A 16,501-nucleotide genomic window follows, 5' to 3' on the forward strand; every position below is an offset into this window, starting at 1 on the left:
ACACCCACCCATGCAGGGCTATTTTTAAAGTCATCACTTCAACAGAATTGCATGTTTTTAGAATATGACTGGTAAAGCCATCCATCCAAGGTATTTTAGGATGTTGTTCATGACAGACTGGCCCGCATTTGCTGAATCTGCTTTTCACAAGTTGCGAGCCAAGAACAAAACTGGAACAGACGTCCATCTTGTCCAAAAGATTTTTGCACCTACTTTGACAATTTTAGAGCTGCCCTGACTTAATGTGAATGTCTTTTTTGTGGGGGTGGGATGTGCGAGAGAAAGTCTACAATAAGTCAGATGGCCAACTGTGGTAAGCAGAAAGGCCTCTCAGAATGCACAGCATGTTCAGGATTGAGGTGTATGAATGACACCAACAGAAGACCATCTTAGGTTCAACTCCTGTCAGCCAAGAACAGAAAGCTGAGGCGTGAAGTCTGCTCTGATGAATCTCGATTTCTGCTGAAGCACAAAGATGGTGGGTTCAGAATTTGCCAGAAACAGCAGTAATCCAGGTATCCAAACTGCCTTGTGGCAACAGTCAAGGCTGGCTGTGGTGGAATGGTGTCGGGAATGTTTTCTTGGAACCCTTTGGCCCGTTAATACCAATCAATCACAGCTGGAATGTCAATACCTAACTGAGGATTGCTGCTCACCATCTGTACCCCTTCATGGCCACATTGATTCACTCCTAATGGTTACTCTCACCATGATGGATAAGTTAGACTGGTTTCATGAACATGCCAATGAGTTCAGTTTCCTTCCTGCTCATGTGGTCTGAACCCAATAAAACAACTTTAAGAGGTGGTAGAACGGGAGGTTCACAAGATGAAGTCACAACTGACAAATCTGCAGAAATGGCATGATATGATCATGTCAACATGGACCAGAATCTCAAAGGAATCTGGTGGGATCCATGCCATGAAGAACAGAGGCTGTTTTAGACAAAAGGAGGCCCTACCCCCTAATAGTATAATCATCCTACAGATTTGCTCAGTGAGTGTATAATAATTATTAATAACATTTATGGCATGTTTCTCACTACTCCGAATGCTTCACATAGACAGAGGGTAGCTACTTCAACCACCAACAATGTGTAGTGTCCACCTGGATGGTGTGATGCCAGCCATCTTCCACCAGTAGGCTTGGCAAACATTAGCTCTTAGATAGCGAAAGGTTAATAGAGAAAAATAGAAAGATGAGGCCCTTAATGGTCAGGCCGTGGTGGGCAATTTTATCCAGGACCTTAAGTAAGCCCTACTCTTTTTGAAAGATGCCCAGGGATTTTTTATGATCTCCACGAGTCAGAACATCAGTTTTACATCTCATACTAGGGGTGAAGGTATCATGTGTGCCATTCAAGTGTTTCTGAACTGGCTTTGTTCTCATCAATGGTAAACAGGGACCACCTGCAAAGGGAATGCCAGCTCATGGTGGAGCACACTCATGGTGACTGACCAGTTTACAGTCATCAGAGGAGCATGTGGAGAACAAGCCTGCTTCACACAAAAGTTAATAGAGCCACAAACTGACCTGACCTCAGCTCTCTGTGAAGCTGGAACGTCGCCATGATTATAGGGTCATTGTTGTCACGTGTACAGAGTACAGTGAAATGCTTACTTTTATGCACTCATCACCATGTAACAGAGCTCCACTCTGCAGCACCACGATTAGTCACTGTAACTGCCTTACCTTAATATATGCCAACAGGTGACACATATTATATTCAGGTTTATAATCCATCCTAATAAAAGGACAAGTGTGCGTGTATCTGTGTGGACCTCCAGTTGTTATGGGATTTGAAAAACAGTGCTAATGTTTGTGATGCACCATCTGTTGGAATGAAATATGCACTGCCTTTTATTGCTACATGCATTACAAAATACATTTCAATAGGTGGTGCACTGCAAGCATTAACACTGACTATACAATATTGCTATGTCTTTGTTATAGCCATTATGGCATGGGATTTGTAAAAGCATTGGTAATGTTTGTGTTGAAATGAAAAAATGTAATGCATTTTATTACTAAATCCATTATAAAATACATTTCAATTGCAGTGCACCATCTAACATTAATGCAGAATGCACTGAGGTCTACATTGGTAACTTAGATGGGTAGCACAGCTTGTGTGCATAATGCAGGTTTAATGTTAAACAATCACATCAGGCCTTCAAACGCAGTCTATTTGGTTGTAGTTACAGACCAGTTGTGTAAATATTACTAATCTAAAATCTTCATTTTGCAATTACAGTATGTTAAACTGTTGTATAAGGTTACTAGAACCCCAAAGTGGACAAGAAGATGGGAGGATGGATGGATAGGTGACATTCTTTACCACAGAGAAATTTAGCCAGGTGGCAGCTCACCACTCCAGGGTCTTAGATTGGAAAACTCCTGCAGCCCCCTCTCAGACTGGCGATGGGCTTCAACTGTTGTCAATGTGGACCCCAGCTTTCCTCCAACACTCCCCGAGATGTGCAGGTCAGTTTGGCTAGCGCTTCCAGAGTGGTACTGTATGAGGGTTGGTGTGGATGAGTGGGCCCTGGCATGGACACCCTGGCCAGGCCTGTTCCCGTCTTATGCCTTGTGCTTAAAGGATTGGTTCCTGTAACCCTCAATCTGGTTAAGCAGGTTTGAGAGGATTATTTTATGTATAAACCATAACTAAAAACAAGTAGCCTCCTTTAGGAAATATATACACAGCCGATTAGCATTCCAATGCAGATAATCAAAAACATTTTATTAAGAACTGTCATAATTGTTAAATACAGATAAAACAATTGTATCTTAAACAAATTTTGTCACAGTCATCAAATGCAATGCAATGTTTATAAAGGAAATAAACACTTAGATTCTTCACATCATGGACAAGAGTGCACATGGTTAACTTTACTGCATGAATTTTAATACCTTCTGCCTGTCTTAAGTCCACTAGGGCCGTCAAAGGCCATAAGAAGCGAGACTTGTGCTGATGAGAATCTCCCTGTCCAGCACCCTCCTCTTTCCGGAGCATTCCATGTCTTCTAGCACATCCATACCAACAGCCCCTGATGGAACGCCACACAGTCACAGAGCTACAGTCACACCAACCCAAAACTGTATGGCAACATCTCAAATGGCACATATTTGGAAACCCACCCACAAGCAAATGGGGAGAACATCAGAACTGCACAAAGAAGCTGGGAACGCGACTCCAATGAGCCATTCTGCTTCCCGCCTTTTTTTCAGTAGCCAGACAGCTCAAGTCGGACCCTCTCATTCATTTATTTTTCTTTTGCTGTACCCCATATGTGGTCTTCATTTGTATAGGACACCCATGTGCTCACCCAGAAGTTTCAAAAGTGAATTGTCCAGCCTTTTAACCCTTTAAACTCAGACCCATTCGGTGGAACTGTACAATAATGCAACTTTTTTTTAAAAAAATGAATAAAATCATTGATCTACTCACTGCTATAATTAAAGTATTGCGTTTTGCTGTTAAAATGCTTTATTGCATATCCCAATGTCTTTCTTCTGTCAAAGATGGGCGAATTGCTGCATCACAGCAAACACCTGCCCTGCCTGCTTTCTTGAAGGAATCCTTTACTTCTTTTGATTCCTAACGGACTTCATAAATAACCAGGAATGTGATAACTGATTTGTGAAATCCCAGCAGGTTGCTGATTTTAAAAGGAATCTCGCAGCATACAATAATACAGACCTTTAAGTTCAAGTCCTGCTGCATAGCTTACTATACTTTAAAAGATTTGTGTTTTGTCCACATTAGGAACCTTTTCCAAAGCCTGAAGACCCAACTTCATGTGCAAAGAGCCCTTCACAAAAGGGAATGATTTATTACAATGAACCACACATCCCCGTAAAGTGCCATTACAGGGACTGTGCAGGTCAGTTTTCTTACCAAAGTCTTGTTTTTAATTTTTTTTATACAAGTCTAAAAGTTGCCAGTTTTAAACTTCGTCACAAATGCGGAGTCCTTTTGTCGCATTCTAAATGAACTTGGCAAAGGATATATTTGCTGAAATCACTTAAGCAACTTTCGACTTTTTTAATAAAGAAATGTTATTTTTTGGTCCATCACGACGGCCCTTTAATGTCACCTTCCCAGCTACAAATCGGCATCACAGGGCTCGTTTCTGGTGAAATCCGTCGAAACAAACTCTCGGGGGGTCTGCCGGTTTGGGGGCTGCGAAAAATCTTCAATACCGAAGGAGGGCGACCGCCGGTGTTCCCAGGTCATGTCGGGCACGTCGATGGTCCTGATGCGCGACTTTGGCGAGCTTTCCCGGTAGTATTTATTGTAGAAGCTGTTCGCCTGCTTCTCGTTTCTTCGCTTGCATAAGTGGAAGAGACACAGGATAAGAAACGCGCCGCCGATCAGCTCGAAACAGCTGCTGATGTAGCCGATGACGATGCTGTAGCCCACCTGGAATTTCCCCGCCGTGAATGTCGTGGTGATGTTGGACAGCAGGTTGGTGTAGTAAGCCACTGGGATTAGCGACAGTACGCCCGAAATAAAGATGAGGATCCCACTCAGACCAGCGATCAGCCAGTTTGGATTTTCTTGCCAACACCTGACCCCCAGAGATGCCATCACGATGCCGCCTGCCATAACCAGAAGGGATGTGAGCATCAGACCTCTGGCCACCGTAATCACCTGTTGCGAGAAGTAAGTGGTGTCCGACTGGCCGCAGGTGATCGAGCTCGAAATGTCCGATGCTATACACACGTCCCATATGCCTTGCTGGATGATTTCGTCCACAGGGGCGCCGCTTACCGATCTTAGTTCCCTCCAGTCCGGGCTGAATGTGGCGATGAGGCTGAGGAGGAACCCACAGGGGGCCAGCACGAGCCCGATAATCATCACCACCGGGGTCCGCATGTTTCTTCTGCCGGCCTGAAGCGCTCGCGTTTGTCAAAGAGAATCCTGTCACCTTCGGCAAACACACACAGAGAAAAAAAAAAGCTTCTGACGAAACTGCCAAACCAGATTGACTGAAACTTCGGCCGGGCAGGAGAGCAGACAGATAGCAGCGCTTGGCAGATCGTTATCTCCGTTGACGACAAGTATCGTCTACGCCTCCCAGCGCTGATGGCGGACGCACCTGCCTTACCGGTGAAGTCGACAACAGAGTGTAATTGAGGGGTCAGCGAGTCTCCGCAGCGGGGGATGGGGGGGTCAGTGTGCTGGAATGGCGGAAATGCACTCCGATTTCTCTTTCTCTCTCTCTCTCGCACTCCTTCTTGCTCTTTTTAAAAGTTAGTTTCTGTGGGCGTGGCCCCGAGGTAATTTGCATCTCTGCTTAGACGTTGACAGGCAGTTAAATAAAATAACTTTTCTGGCAACCTTCGGCAGGTTCACATCACCCGTTTCTTAGTTTTGATTTAATGTAAATCTGTTTTGTCAAGGTGAAAAGCGTCCTGTACAATTTTAAACGAGCCATTTTACACTATTGAGTGTTTTCTTTAAGGCCCTTTTTTCATTTCCGTCATTATTCCCCATGCCCTCCGTAAATCGAACAATACCGCATTACCGGGAAAGGCGCTATCACTCTTAAAAATACTGCGTCTTTAATGGACCTTTATGGTTCTTCACTGGTTTCTGTTGAACGATTGCTTGACAAAGCAAATTGGATTCTGGAAAGGGTTCTTTTGCATATGAAGTGGATTCTTTACGCTTTGAAAAACTTCCTAATATGTGCAAAAAAAACTGAACTCTTATGTTTGGTAGGCAACTTAGCAGGACTTGGCCTGTGTTGTTGTGTGCAGAAAGAGCCCTTTTAAAATCACAACCCATCGTGACATCCTCTACCCCCGCATTTTACTCTGTATTTGTAATATTACTGTTTTACTATCGTATTGTATCGAGGCTTATCTGTTTGAATTGCCTTTTCCGAGATTTCTTTTATTTTTTTCCTACATGGGTTTTCTTTTCAGGGAGGGGCGGGGGGGGGGGGTCTTATCTTCTTAGAGAGTTAAGGCTGGGGGGCTGTCAAAAGGCAGACCCTGTTAAAGTCCATTGTGGTACTCCTTGTGTGATTTTTGAGCTCTACAAAAAATACATTGTAAAATTGTATTGTATTTCACAAATCTGTTGCCATCTGTTATTTGTTACCTGTTACAGGTTCTTTCTGGAACCTTCACGCAGACGCGTCTTTCATGAACCAAAAGTAGTTTGGAATCGCATAGAAATGTTCATGGTTTGAATAAAAATTAATACTTTTTATCTTTGTTTATCAAGATAATATTACAGTGATTTTAAAATCCAGCCAATCAATACATGGCTAGTGTTACTAATGGCTGTAACTGCTGATGTTTCATTTACTATTCACAGATGACTACAGAGCCCCATTTTCAGCAGTCATTCCTTTTAGTGTCCTGATGGTCAACTCCCTTGGCGTATCCTTAATTAGTCACTTTAAATGCTAATTAGTTATTAGAGATGCTTTTGTAATTGCATTAGCACCACAGAAACCTGTTATTGGGTTCACTTGGGTTACCAGGTACTGGCATTCCTGAAGTTCAGTTCTGGGTTCAAAATGACAACAGCTCTCTCAATAAACATCTCAGCTGTTGTTTTTTAAAGAATGAATATGTCTGGTTAGGTAAAAGACCCAGTGGGGGGGCAGGTGGGCTTTTGGCCTTGGAACCCCTGCAGATGTTTTTCTTTCTCCAGCTTATCTGTTTTGTTTTTTATTTATTTTAAAAGCATGCAGAGTATTGCATTTAGAGTGAGAGCGGCTTTTGAAGCTCAATGTGATTAATAAAAGTAGGTTTACAGCTCTCCGTTTTACAACACATAACTGTATAGCATTTATCATAGGGGTGAATGATAAAAAAGACGCACGTGCTCGGGGGTGCCATTGTGCCTGAGTGGCCCCTGCCGTCAAATAATGACCCCAACAGCCTCCTTACCCTCTTAAAATTTCAAAGTGGCTCATCGGGAGACGCCAATGGTTCCCATTTGACCCATCCACACAATGTTTTTTGAAAGAATCTTTTATCTCATCCCGTTACAGATTCCACTAATGACCCTGAATAGATGTGTGAAATCCCACCAGGTTGTGCCTCTGCAGGCACATAACCTCAGTTCAGATTTCTAAATCTTTCTATTATATAAAAAAACCTTGGGACCAGATGAGACATTTTCAGAGAGATAATTTCACGTCCTGTGAGACGAGACTTTGTGCCAAGAGATGAATTGAAAACCTAACAGGTCCAAGCGGGGGCGGAAATAAAAGACAAACAGTAGAAGAAGAAAAGACAAAGAGTAGAAGACAAAGTAGAACATCGTAATGAGGTTCAAAAACGTTGGCACAATACACATGCTGAGCAGGTCAGAGATTATGAAAGTACTAAAATTCAAAAGTCTTAAAAAACTAATAGCAAGGATTGCGTTAGCGCTAACAAATGAAAAGTATTACTCGGCGAAAAGAGATTGAATATATGGACATAGGTGATATGACAGAGCCACTACAAGTTTAATTTCAAAGAAACCACAATTTGGTCAGGTTTATATTTATGATCACGGAGAAGCAATGCAACATAGAATTGAAAGAGTTAAACGATTAGACGTATTAGAAATTCTACATCCTTTAATGGATACAAATCCATACATCCAAAAGTAACACACTTTACACAAAATTTATCTGAAAAACATGGCCAAAGAAGTTTTCGTGGATTTCTATATGAATCTGAAAGATCATGCTCGCATATATAATACACCAACATGTGACAAATTGTCAGCGATAACAGTTTCAAAAGACGGAGATATCAAAGACAGAGTTGATATTCGTGTTTATCCAAAAGCACAGCACGATTTGTCACAAGCGGCAGTTCCAGGAAATGACTAGCGAGTACGGTCCACACGGGGGTTGGCGAGCGAAGGGAGCAGGGTGCTGGGCCCCCAAGTAATAATAATAATGTTTTATTTATATAGCGCTTATCCCAGGAGGTGGCCTACTAAACACTCAAGATTTCTCTCCTGTCCAGATTTTCACAGCGCAAATGGCCTTTGCCAGAATTAAACGGTAATTTGTGCTTATCTGATGAACCACACAACCCAGTAAAGTGTCATTAAAGTTCCAGGATTGCATTTAGTTGTACCGCTTTTAAAATCAGCAAGGCAGGCACTCATTGGAATCTCCGATTGTAAAAATATACAGTATGTATATATATTCAGCTTCCCCAAATTGTTAATGAATATTGTCAAAAATGGGGCACTTATTCTTAAATCTGGGAAGCTCTCAATTCATTTTATTAAAGTTTAATTTTCTCGAATTTCATCTTCTGTTACAGGATGTTTCAGGTCTGCAGGCTTTAAATAAATCCGAACGCTTATAAAAAGTTTTTCATTGTTCTATAAAATTTGCTCCAAAACTACAAAACAAAAAGACATCACTCACCAGGACTTGTTTTCTTTCATTGTATGAGGCGTTCTAATTTAACGTGAATAAAAGACCAACGTTAATCATGACGGTTCCATTTAATGTGTTTGACTTGCTGTTGGGGTTGCACCCTGCCTGTTCCCCTTTTCGTTCTCCTCGTCCAGTACCCCTTAATGCACACAGTGTCAGACCCCTGCGACTGTGGCTTATGGTTACCACAGAGGGTAAGCACGTTCCGTTTCAGATGATAGCATTTTTCATGTAATCTTAACATTAATTATATTGTTATATTGGAAACAAAAAAAATGGGCTTTTCTGATGGGTGGGTGACGTGGGTCAAACAAATCTCATAAATTGGTTATCACGACCCCAAAAAAACACGGCATTCCATTTGTTAAAGTTCTTTAACTCTCTTTTCCAAGAACACAAAAGTGTGGAGACCCATCCATCCATCCATTTTCCAACCCGCTGAATCCGAACACAGGGTCACGGGGGTCTGCTGGAGCCAATCCCAGCCAATACAGGGCACAAGGCAGGGAACCAATCCTGGGCAGGGTGCCAACCCACCGCAGGACACACACAAACACACCCACACACCGAGCACACACTAGGGACAATTTAGAATCACCAATCCACCTAACCTGCATGTCTTTGGACTGTGGGAGGAAACCGGAGCGCCCGGAGGAAACCCACGCAGACACGGGGAGAACATGCAAACTCCACGCAGAGAGGACCCGGGAAGCGAACCCAGGTCCCCAGATCTCCCAACTGCAAGGCAGCAGCGCTACCCACTGCGCCACCGTGCCGCCCAGTGTGGAGACCCCTTGGGCCAAAAGGGCTGGCTCTTTATGTAAAATATCTTACTTTATGCAAATACGGGATAGTCATGTACTGTACATAAATCTTGCTTATTTTACGTCAGACTAACTTAAATTCAACTGTGTATACTGTAGAAAAAATGGGAACACCATGTTTTGAGCATTATAAAAATATAAATTCTGAGTAAGATTCTTGGGAGTCCACATCAGCCAGAACCTGCCATGGACAACAAACACAATAGCAATGGCCAAGAAGGGTCTGCAGAGGCTTCACTTTCTGATGAGCCTAAAGAAAGCACAACTGCCACAACAGCTGCTGGTTAACTTCTACAGGTGCACCATAGATTGTGTCATCATGTGCTGTGTTACAGCGTGGTACACTGGCTGCACCTCTGAGAGCAGGAAGGCTCTCCAGCATATCATCACAATGGCTCAGAGAGTTACTGGTCCTCAGCTACCTTCACTGGTAGATATCATCACTACCCACTGCAGCAGAAAAGCAAAGAACATTTGTAGAGGTCCAATCCACCCCGGCCGTAGCATTTTCACTCCTCTACCCTCTGGAAGGTGCTTCAGAGCCCTGCATGCCTGCACTACCAGGCTGAAGAACAACTTTTACACCAAAACAATCAGCCTATTAAATGCACAGCAATCACTGCCCCTTCCTATAACAGAAACCATCACTGACTGAATGTCTACATCAACCACACACAGTCACACACTTATACATGACCCATGTGGAACACAGGACCATTACATTGACTGTAACCATCATTGTGACTTCATGTATTATTTATCTATTTATGCTTACATATTTACCTTTACTTTTACTCTGTGTGTATTTGGAACTGTTAATAGTGGTTTACTTAGTGTATTGTTTACTCTTATATACTTTTATCTAAAGCATCTATAGGCTTGCTTCAAACGATATTTCATTGTATTGTGCAATGATAATAAAGGTATCTTGCATCTTGATTAACACAAAATAAGTGAGCAATAACAATAGTCCCTGAGACGGATTCTGCTTCTGTTGAAAGAAAATATTCTAAATGCTTTGTTTCAAGAAAATTTGTTAATGTGACTTTGAACAAATTTAAGTCAATGTAACTAGAAAAGTAAAACATAACTTAACCGCAAACTTAATTACTTTAAAGTTACTTCAATGAAATACATAAATTGGACGTTCCCAATAGTTTAATTTTACCCACTCTGAAGTTGGAACAAGCCTTTAAATGCCGTCAGACAATTAAAAATCTGACCGACGTTCAAGTCGTCACGTAGCTGTCCGTTCGCACGCATGCGCTCTTTCACTTCAGTCGACTGTTAATGTGCTGAGAAGTTGCCGCTCCTTTTATCCGTCAACTGGGCATCTCAAGAATTTCAATGGCTTTATCTTCATTTTTTTGACCTCGCTATCGTGTCATCTCCAGGTTCTTGCTTATAAACCCATCCATTGTCTGTCAGTTCCCTGCCCCTTCATATTTTTATTTCTAACTATCCTGATAATAGGGGGGTGAAAGGAGGAAACAGACATAGGCAAGGTAGTGTATCGCGGTTTCCGCTCATGAACATACTCGGACCCACACAAAGGAAGGTTTCAAATCAGCCAAATCCGCGTGTGAGGAGAACCGGAGAGTGATGAGTAAATGAAGCCAGGAGTAGGGCTAACCTCAGCGCCGCCATGCCGCCCCACCTAGAAATACTAAAAAAAAAGATTTGTATTTAATTAAATCAGTTCCTGAATTTATTAATATGATTTGTTCTAGCCTAAACTGTAGTTCCAAAAAAAAAAACAAAATCGTGGTTAAGTGTCCACTGCAAACCTTAGCACACGAGTTTCAACTACTGGCAAGACCACATGGCTGCGTGAGGTCTACTCCCTTTTTATTTTTTCTCATATAACAAATAACTGAAGATTAGGTTGGTTGGGCGACTGAAACCTCATACTCATAACGTGAGTTCTGAGTGCTCTGCATTGGAATGGCATCCTGATGGGTCCCACCTTGCACCCCGAGGCATCTGAATATCAATTTGTGACCCTGCAATTGTAAAAATGGGCTAGGAAACTTAGATTTTTTTTTAACTGGCACGTAATCCACATGTGATTTCAATGTTAAGTTTTATGCCGCTAACCACAGTTTAGTACCTGACTAAAACTGAAACCACTTTATTGAAGTCTGTTTTCTTTGTTGCTTGTCGTCCCATCCACGATTTGTTCTCCTGACTTGTGGTCGATGTTGCCGGGATGTGATCTGCCGCACCGCTTAGCTAAGCTGCTTTCATATTAGAGGAACGATTGCTCGTTTTTTAAAATCTTTTTATCTTAATAAATATGATTGTTTGTTTTTCTTTTCATTAATAAAGAGAAATGTGTAACATTAAGGTGAAGACGTTCAGCGCTGACTTTGCTGCTTAATTTTAGGATATACAGGTTTTTTTTGTGTTTGTAAATTAATGGAAGTGATAGGTCAAATAAAATGAACAACACATAGTGACCAGGCGTCAAATTTTAATGCATTGCGTTCCAGAATTTTACAAAATGTCCCGTTTTTAATCGCCCGTAATCGAAACCACAAATAAACATTTTTACAACGCGCACGAAACTTCAAAAGGGACCAACCATCGCCTCCCCCACCAACCATCTCTTAGAATTAATAAGACGCTCACTTGATTACTTACTTGTGTCCTGCTTTTGGGTCCACGAAATTCTGCTGGTCAGCCTTGAACCACATATAATATGGTTTTATTTTACATTATTTATTTCGCCTAAAAAATCCCTTTTGGCTATTTGTATTTATTGTAACATTTGATAAAATTATTCTTACCGCGTATTTTGGATTTTATTATTGCTGACCTTTGCCCCCGCCGTGCCATTCTTTGTAAATTTTGCGCGCCTTTTCCTTAGTCAAGTTCGGCTGATCGAAGGTACGTAAGGCGAAAGCAAAGTGTATAACGGGACACGGGTACAAGTTTTATGAAAGCGCTTTTATATAGTTAAAATGAATAAGACAATGTGTTGTTTTTAATATGTACTGTATGTAGCGAGAAGTCATGCAGAATGACACCTTTTATTGGCTAACTAAAAAGATTACAATATGCAAGCTTTCGAGGAAACTCGGGGCCCTTCCTCAGGCAAGATATGTATGTTAAGTCTTTCTATTATAAGTCCATCCATCCATCCATTTTCCAACCCGCTGAATCCGAACACAGGGTCACGGGGGTCTGCTGGAGCCAATCCCAGCCAACACAGGGCACAAGGCAGGGAACCAATCCTGGGTAGGGTGCCAACCCACCACAGGACACACACAAACACACCCACACACCAAGCACACACTAGGGCCAATTTAGAATCGCCAATCCACCTAACCTGCATGTCTTTGGACTGTGGGAGGAAACCGGAGCGCCCGGAGGAAACCCACGCAGACACGGGGAGAACATGCAAACTCCACGCAGGGAGGACCCGGGAAGCGAACCCAGGTCCCCAGGTGTCCCAACTGCGAGGCAGCAGCGCTACCCACTGCGCCACCGTGCCGCCCTCTATTATAAGTCGCCCATCATTTATTTTCTGTGCCCTGGCGTACAGTGATTACGAGTAACAAGAGGCCTGCTGCTTTTGCTGTTCTCTTATTTAGCTAGGCTGTTGTTTTGTTAGTAGTGTTTTCTGACAAGTTAATGTAATATTAATGGGTTAGAGTCGCACAATATTCATTGATGTTTGCTGGCACGAGTAACAAGAGGCAGATTACTTTTAATGATATTACTAATTTTTTCAACCAATTTAGGCCCATTGGTAACCTCATCGCAGAAATTCGATTTTAATTTAGTCGACGCGGAGTACAAGCCGCGACTCAGGCGCAGTGACAGAATGAGGCGCAGCCACACCTACATACCTTAAAGCTACAACAGTCTAACATAAGCGTTCACATAACCTGATATGACGAAGTCGGTAAAGCGGTTTAGACTCGAGCTGCTTTCCATATCGATTCACAGCTGCAATGGCTGGCACAGCTTCGTGATGAGGCGCACGTGCTGGCGTGGTGAGACGTGTCAGCTTTTTCCAGGAACTCCTTATCTGTGTTAGAAAGTGACTTTAACAGAGCCAATCTTCTCGACCACCTCTTCCACCTGCTTGGCCAACAAACCGGCCAGGCCCGTTTCCTTAGCAATTTTATCGGAATAACATTAGGACGTGGAAATAAGCACATCACATCCAGGACCTGTTTGTCTGGTTAAGTATTCCTGATATCCATGTAAAAGGTTTTCAAATTGCCGAATCATTGAAGCTGTTGTAGGGACAGGCACCACATTTCATCCCTTTTGTTACATATATGAATGTCAGTTAAGCATTTCAATGCCAGGGCTAACGTCCCTTATGAAAATTCTCTTTACAGATGAAAAAAAAAATGGTGGGAGCTTATCAAGGCAGCATTGGAGACAGTGCAGGAATCAACCCTGAGGAGATGGCAGGTCTATTGTAGGACACAGTCTTGCACCCTTTTAGACTAGACTAATTTACAACCACCAGTTAATATAAACTGATTTGGGAAATGGAAGGCGAACCAAACCCAGGGGGAGGTCATGCAGAGTGTAATCAGTCCAGAATGCAACAAAAGGAGACTGGATCCATGAGGAGTTAAATAAAAGTGTCCTAGGAGACATTTTAAAGACTCAAACCTGCCATGTCACAGTATTAATACATTTCAGCAGCAGTGGTGGTGGGCATCATTTAGGTGAGCCATATGAGTATTTGTGCATATAGTGTGCTGTAGGTCCTGTCCTAGACACATGGCAGTATCATGGACCATGTATACTGAATGCCTGCACACGGTACTTTTCATTGGCATATAAGTGAGCTATGCGGGTGCTTAGGGAAACATTACAAGTGGGTACCCCAACCCACCCAAGGAAAATGTCAATTCTGCAATTCATCCGTACAATCTGGGTCCTAAATGGTATACCTACGTGGCTAGAAACAACCCTGTTTTAGGATGCATGATTACAGCTTGTTTCCTAGTATACAATGCAGACGCTTTCAGTTGAGTATCTACTATTGTGTCATTGGAAAGACCCAGAAAGTGTATCTTTTATTCAGTGCAAGTTTTCATTTCAGAATTTGATGCTTTTAGAAGGCTCCGCTTTGAGAATTAACAGGGCATCAGAAGATAACAGTAGAAAGTTGGAGTCAATCACTAAGAAAATCAAAAGCTAGCTGAGCTGTCTTTAAGGGTTTGTTTTTGTTTCTATCATGATTTGCACACTCTTGATAATTGGTGATTTGCCATCACAGGTGAGTGTGCAGTTTGGGGTTGGGGCCATGGAGTTTTGGAGGGGATTGGGGGGCTGGTGTGTATGACTTCTCTAATGTCTGACGTTCTTAAGTTTATGATTTTTCAAACATAGTTTGTAATTTATTTTTCTTCGACTTATCTGTAAGTTTATATACTGTATATGTTTTCCTGTTTCTGCATTGCTATGTATCATGTTACTCTCAATAAATAATTGATGACAAAAAAATCTGTATATACAGTATTTCCTTAGTCAGGTTTGGCTGATGAGAGGTATGTAAGGCATAAGCAGAACTATATAATGGAGCGCAGACAGGCCTGTTAAAATGGTTTTGTTTTTCTTTTTTCTTTTCACCGAGAGTGATATTGAAACACCAAACTTGCATTGTAAAGAGAGGGTACTAAAGTGCTAGTACACATGCTTCACATACACATAGTAATGAATGCCTGTACAGAGTATTGGGACACATGCTAACAGCATATACTGTAGAGTGCAGCAGTATGAGATTGGTGTTTTTGTTCTTCTTGCCTCTGTGGTAAAGGGGACATAGTTCAAACATTACGGCAATGATCAGATTTTGTAAGGTTCCATTTACGTTAATTACTTCGGAACTGCATTTTTTTTCTTTGTGTTTAAACAAATCTGTGTCTTTATGTGCATTTGTTATGTAAAGAATTATTTGTAAAGTTTAGCTGTGAACTTGTTACAGTCCTCAACAAAAATAAACTGAATGCTAAATTGAAGTATTTGTACTACATACCATTATAGGTGCTAACAGAGTGTGGTGTATTATACTAACATGCTAAAATATATATTCACAAAAGAAGACAGCTTGCACTTTACGCTAAAATGCTTGCAGTATATTGTGTCCAGTACTGCATTGCTGAATTGTTTTATTGTGTAGAGTGCAGAAGTGCCTGCTGTGTATGCTGAGACATATACTAGTAGTGTGTGCTGTACTGAACAATCGCATTGTGTAGTCAAATGAATTCTAACAACATGTGCAGTGAAGAACATACCAAGAACATACTGTTGTATTTCAGCTAGGGTTCTGCCCCGTCTTGGGTTCAAATGCTGTTTTTATGTCTATTTTGTTCATCTTTTAAGTTGACATTGTTGATTACGTCCTTTCGTTATGAATAAGCATCTTTTTTTATGTGCCATGTGTTTTGTGAGTTTTGCCCCAATTATCAGGGCCATCTACTTATCACTATCAAGGGACTCCTTCCTGCCCTCTAAGGGTGGGGACAACCCACAGTCCCTTGCAGTTCATTACGAATGCACATGTCGTGAGTTTCTATTGTGATTTTATGTGCTTTTGCTATTTGTTGGATTTTTTTGAACCTGAGGTCTGGTTTTTGAGACTTCGCCTCGTGAATTTCTGATTCGGACTTTGTTCACTTTTCGCATGGCATTTTGAAAGCTTTGCCTTCTGTACCGTTTTCCCTGTGCTCCCTGGAGCTTACTTATGCACCTCAGTGCATTTTTGGCAAAATAAATCTTTTTTTTTTTTTTTTTTATAAAGATTTTTCATTGCCCTTTTTGTGTGACTAGCATCGAGTTTAATGGCAATTTCCCATCTAGTAGGCATTTTGAGTCATTGTTTTAGACTTTGGTGATTTGGGGACTCTTGTGTTCATAACCCATACACAAGCAAAGCATTTTGGGATAGCAGATTGTGGTTGGCTCAAGTATTGGGACATTCTTTGGATGGGAACATTGTTGCAATCCTAATAAAATCATGACATGAATTGACTTGTGATAACAAAGCCTGTCTCTATGAAAGGTAGGCCTGTTTGAGCAAAGAAAAAAAAAAAAAAACTTTTATCAACTGGAATAAAGCTGGCATTCAAAGAGAGACATCCCATGGAGCAGGTGCAAACTTGTAAGTTGTCAGCTCTCTAGGTGGGCGTCTCAGAGCTAACAAAATTGGGATTTGCGCTCTTAACACTCATTCATTTCTTGCCTGTCAGCACAGCATTGAAGGCAGCAATCTTTGTTAATTTTGTG

At 41.7% G+C, this 16,501-nt stretch overlaps 1 protein-coding gene across 1 annotated transcript; it reads right to left on the reverse strand.

The window, feature by feature from the left end:
* Positions 1–2,711: 2,711 nt before the first annotated feature.
* On the reverse strand, positions 2,712–5,214 carry LOC114654426 (claudin-23-like). Its single transcript, XM_028804987.2, has one exon. The coding sequence runs from the start codon at positions 4,880–4,882 to the stop codon at positions 4,109–4,111; it is 774 nt and encodes a 257-aa protein (XP_028660820.1). The 5' UTR covers positions 4,883–5,214; the 3' UTR covers positions 2,712–4,108.
* Between the last annotated feature and the right edge of the window lie 11,287 nt (positions 5,215–16,501).

This window comes from Erpetoichthys calabaricus, chromosome 7 (genome assembly GCF_900747795.2).
Source record: "Erpetoichthys calabaricus chromosome 7, fErpCal1.3, whole genome shotgun sequence".
In the NCBI taxonomy this organism is placed as follows: Eukaryota; Metazoa; Chordata; class Cladistia; order Polypteriformes; family Polypteridae; genus Erpetoichthys; species Erpetoichthys calabaricus.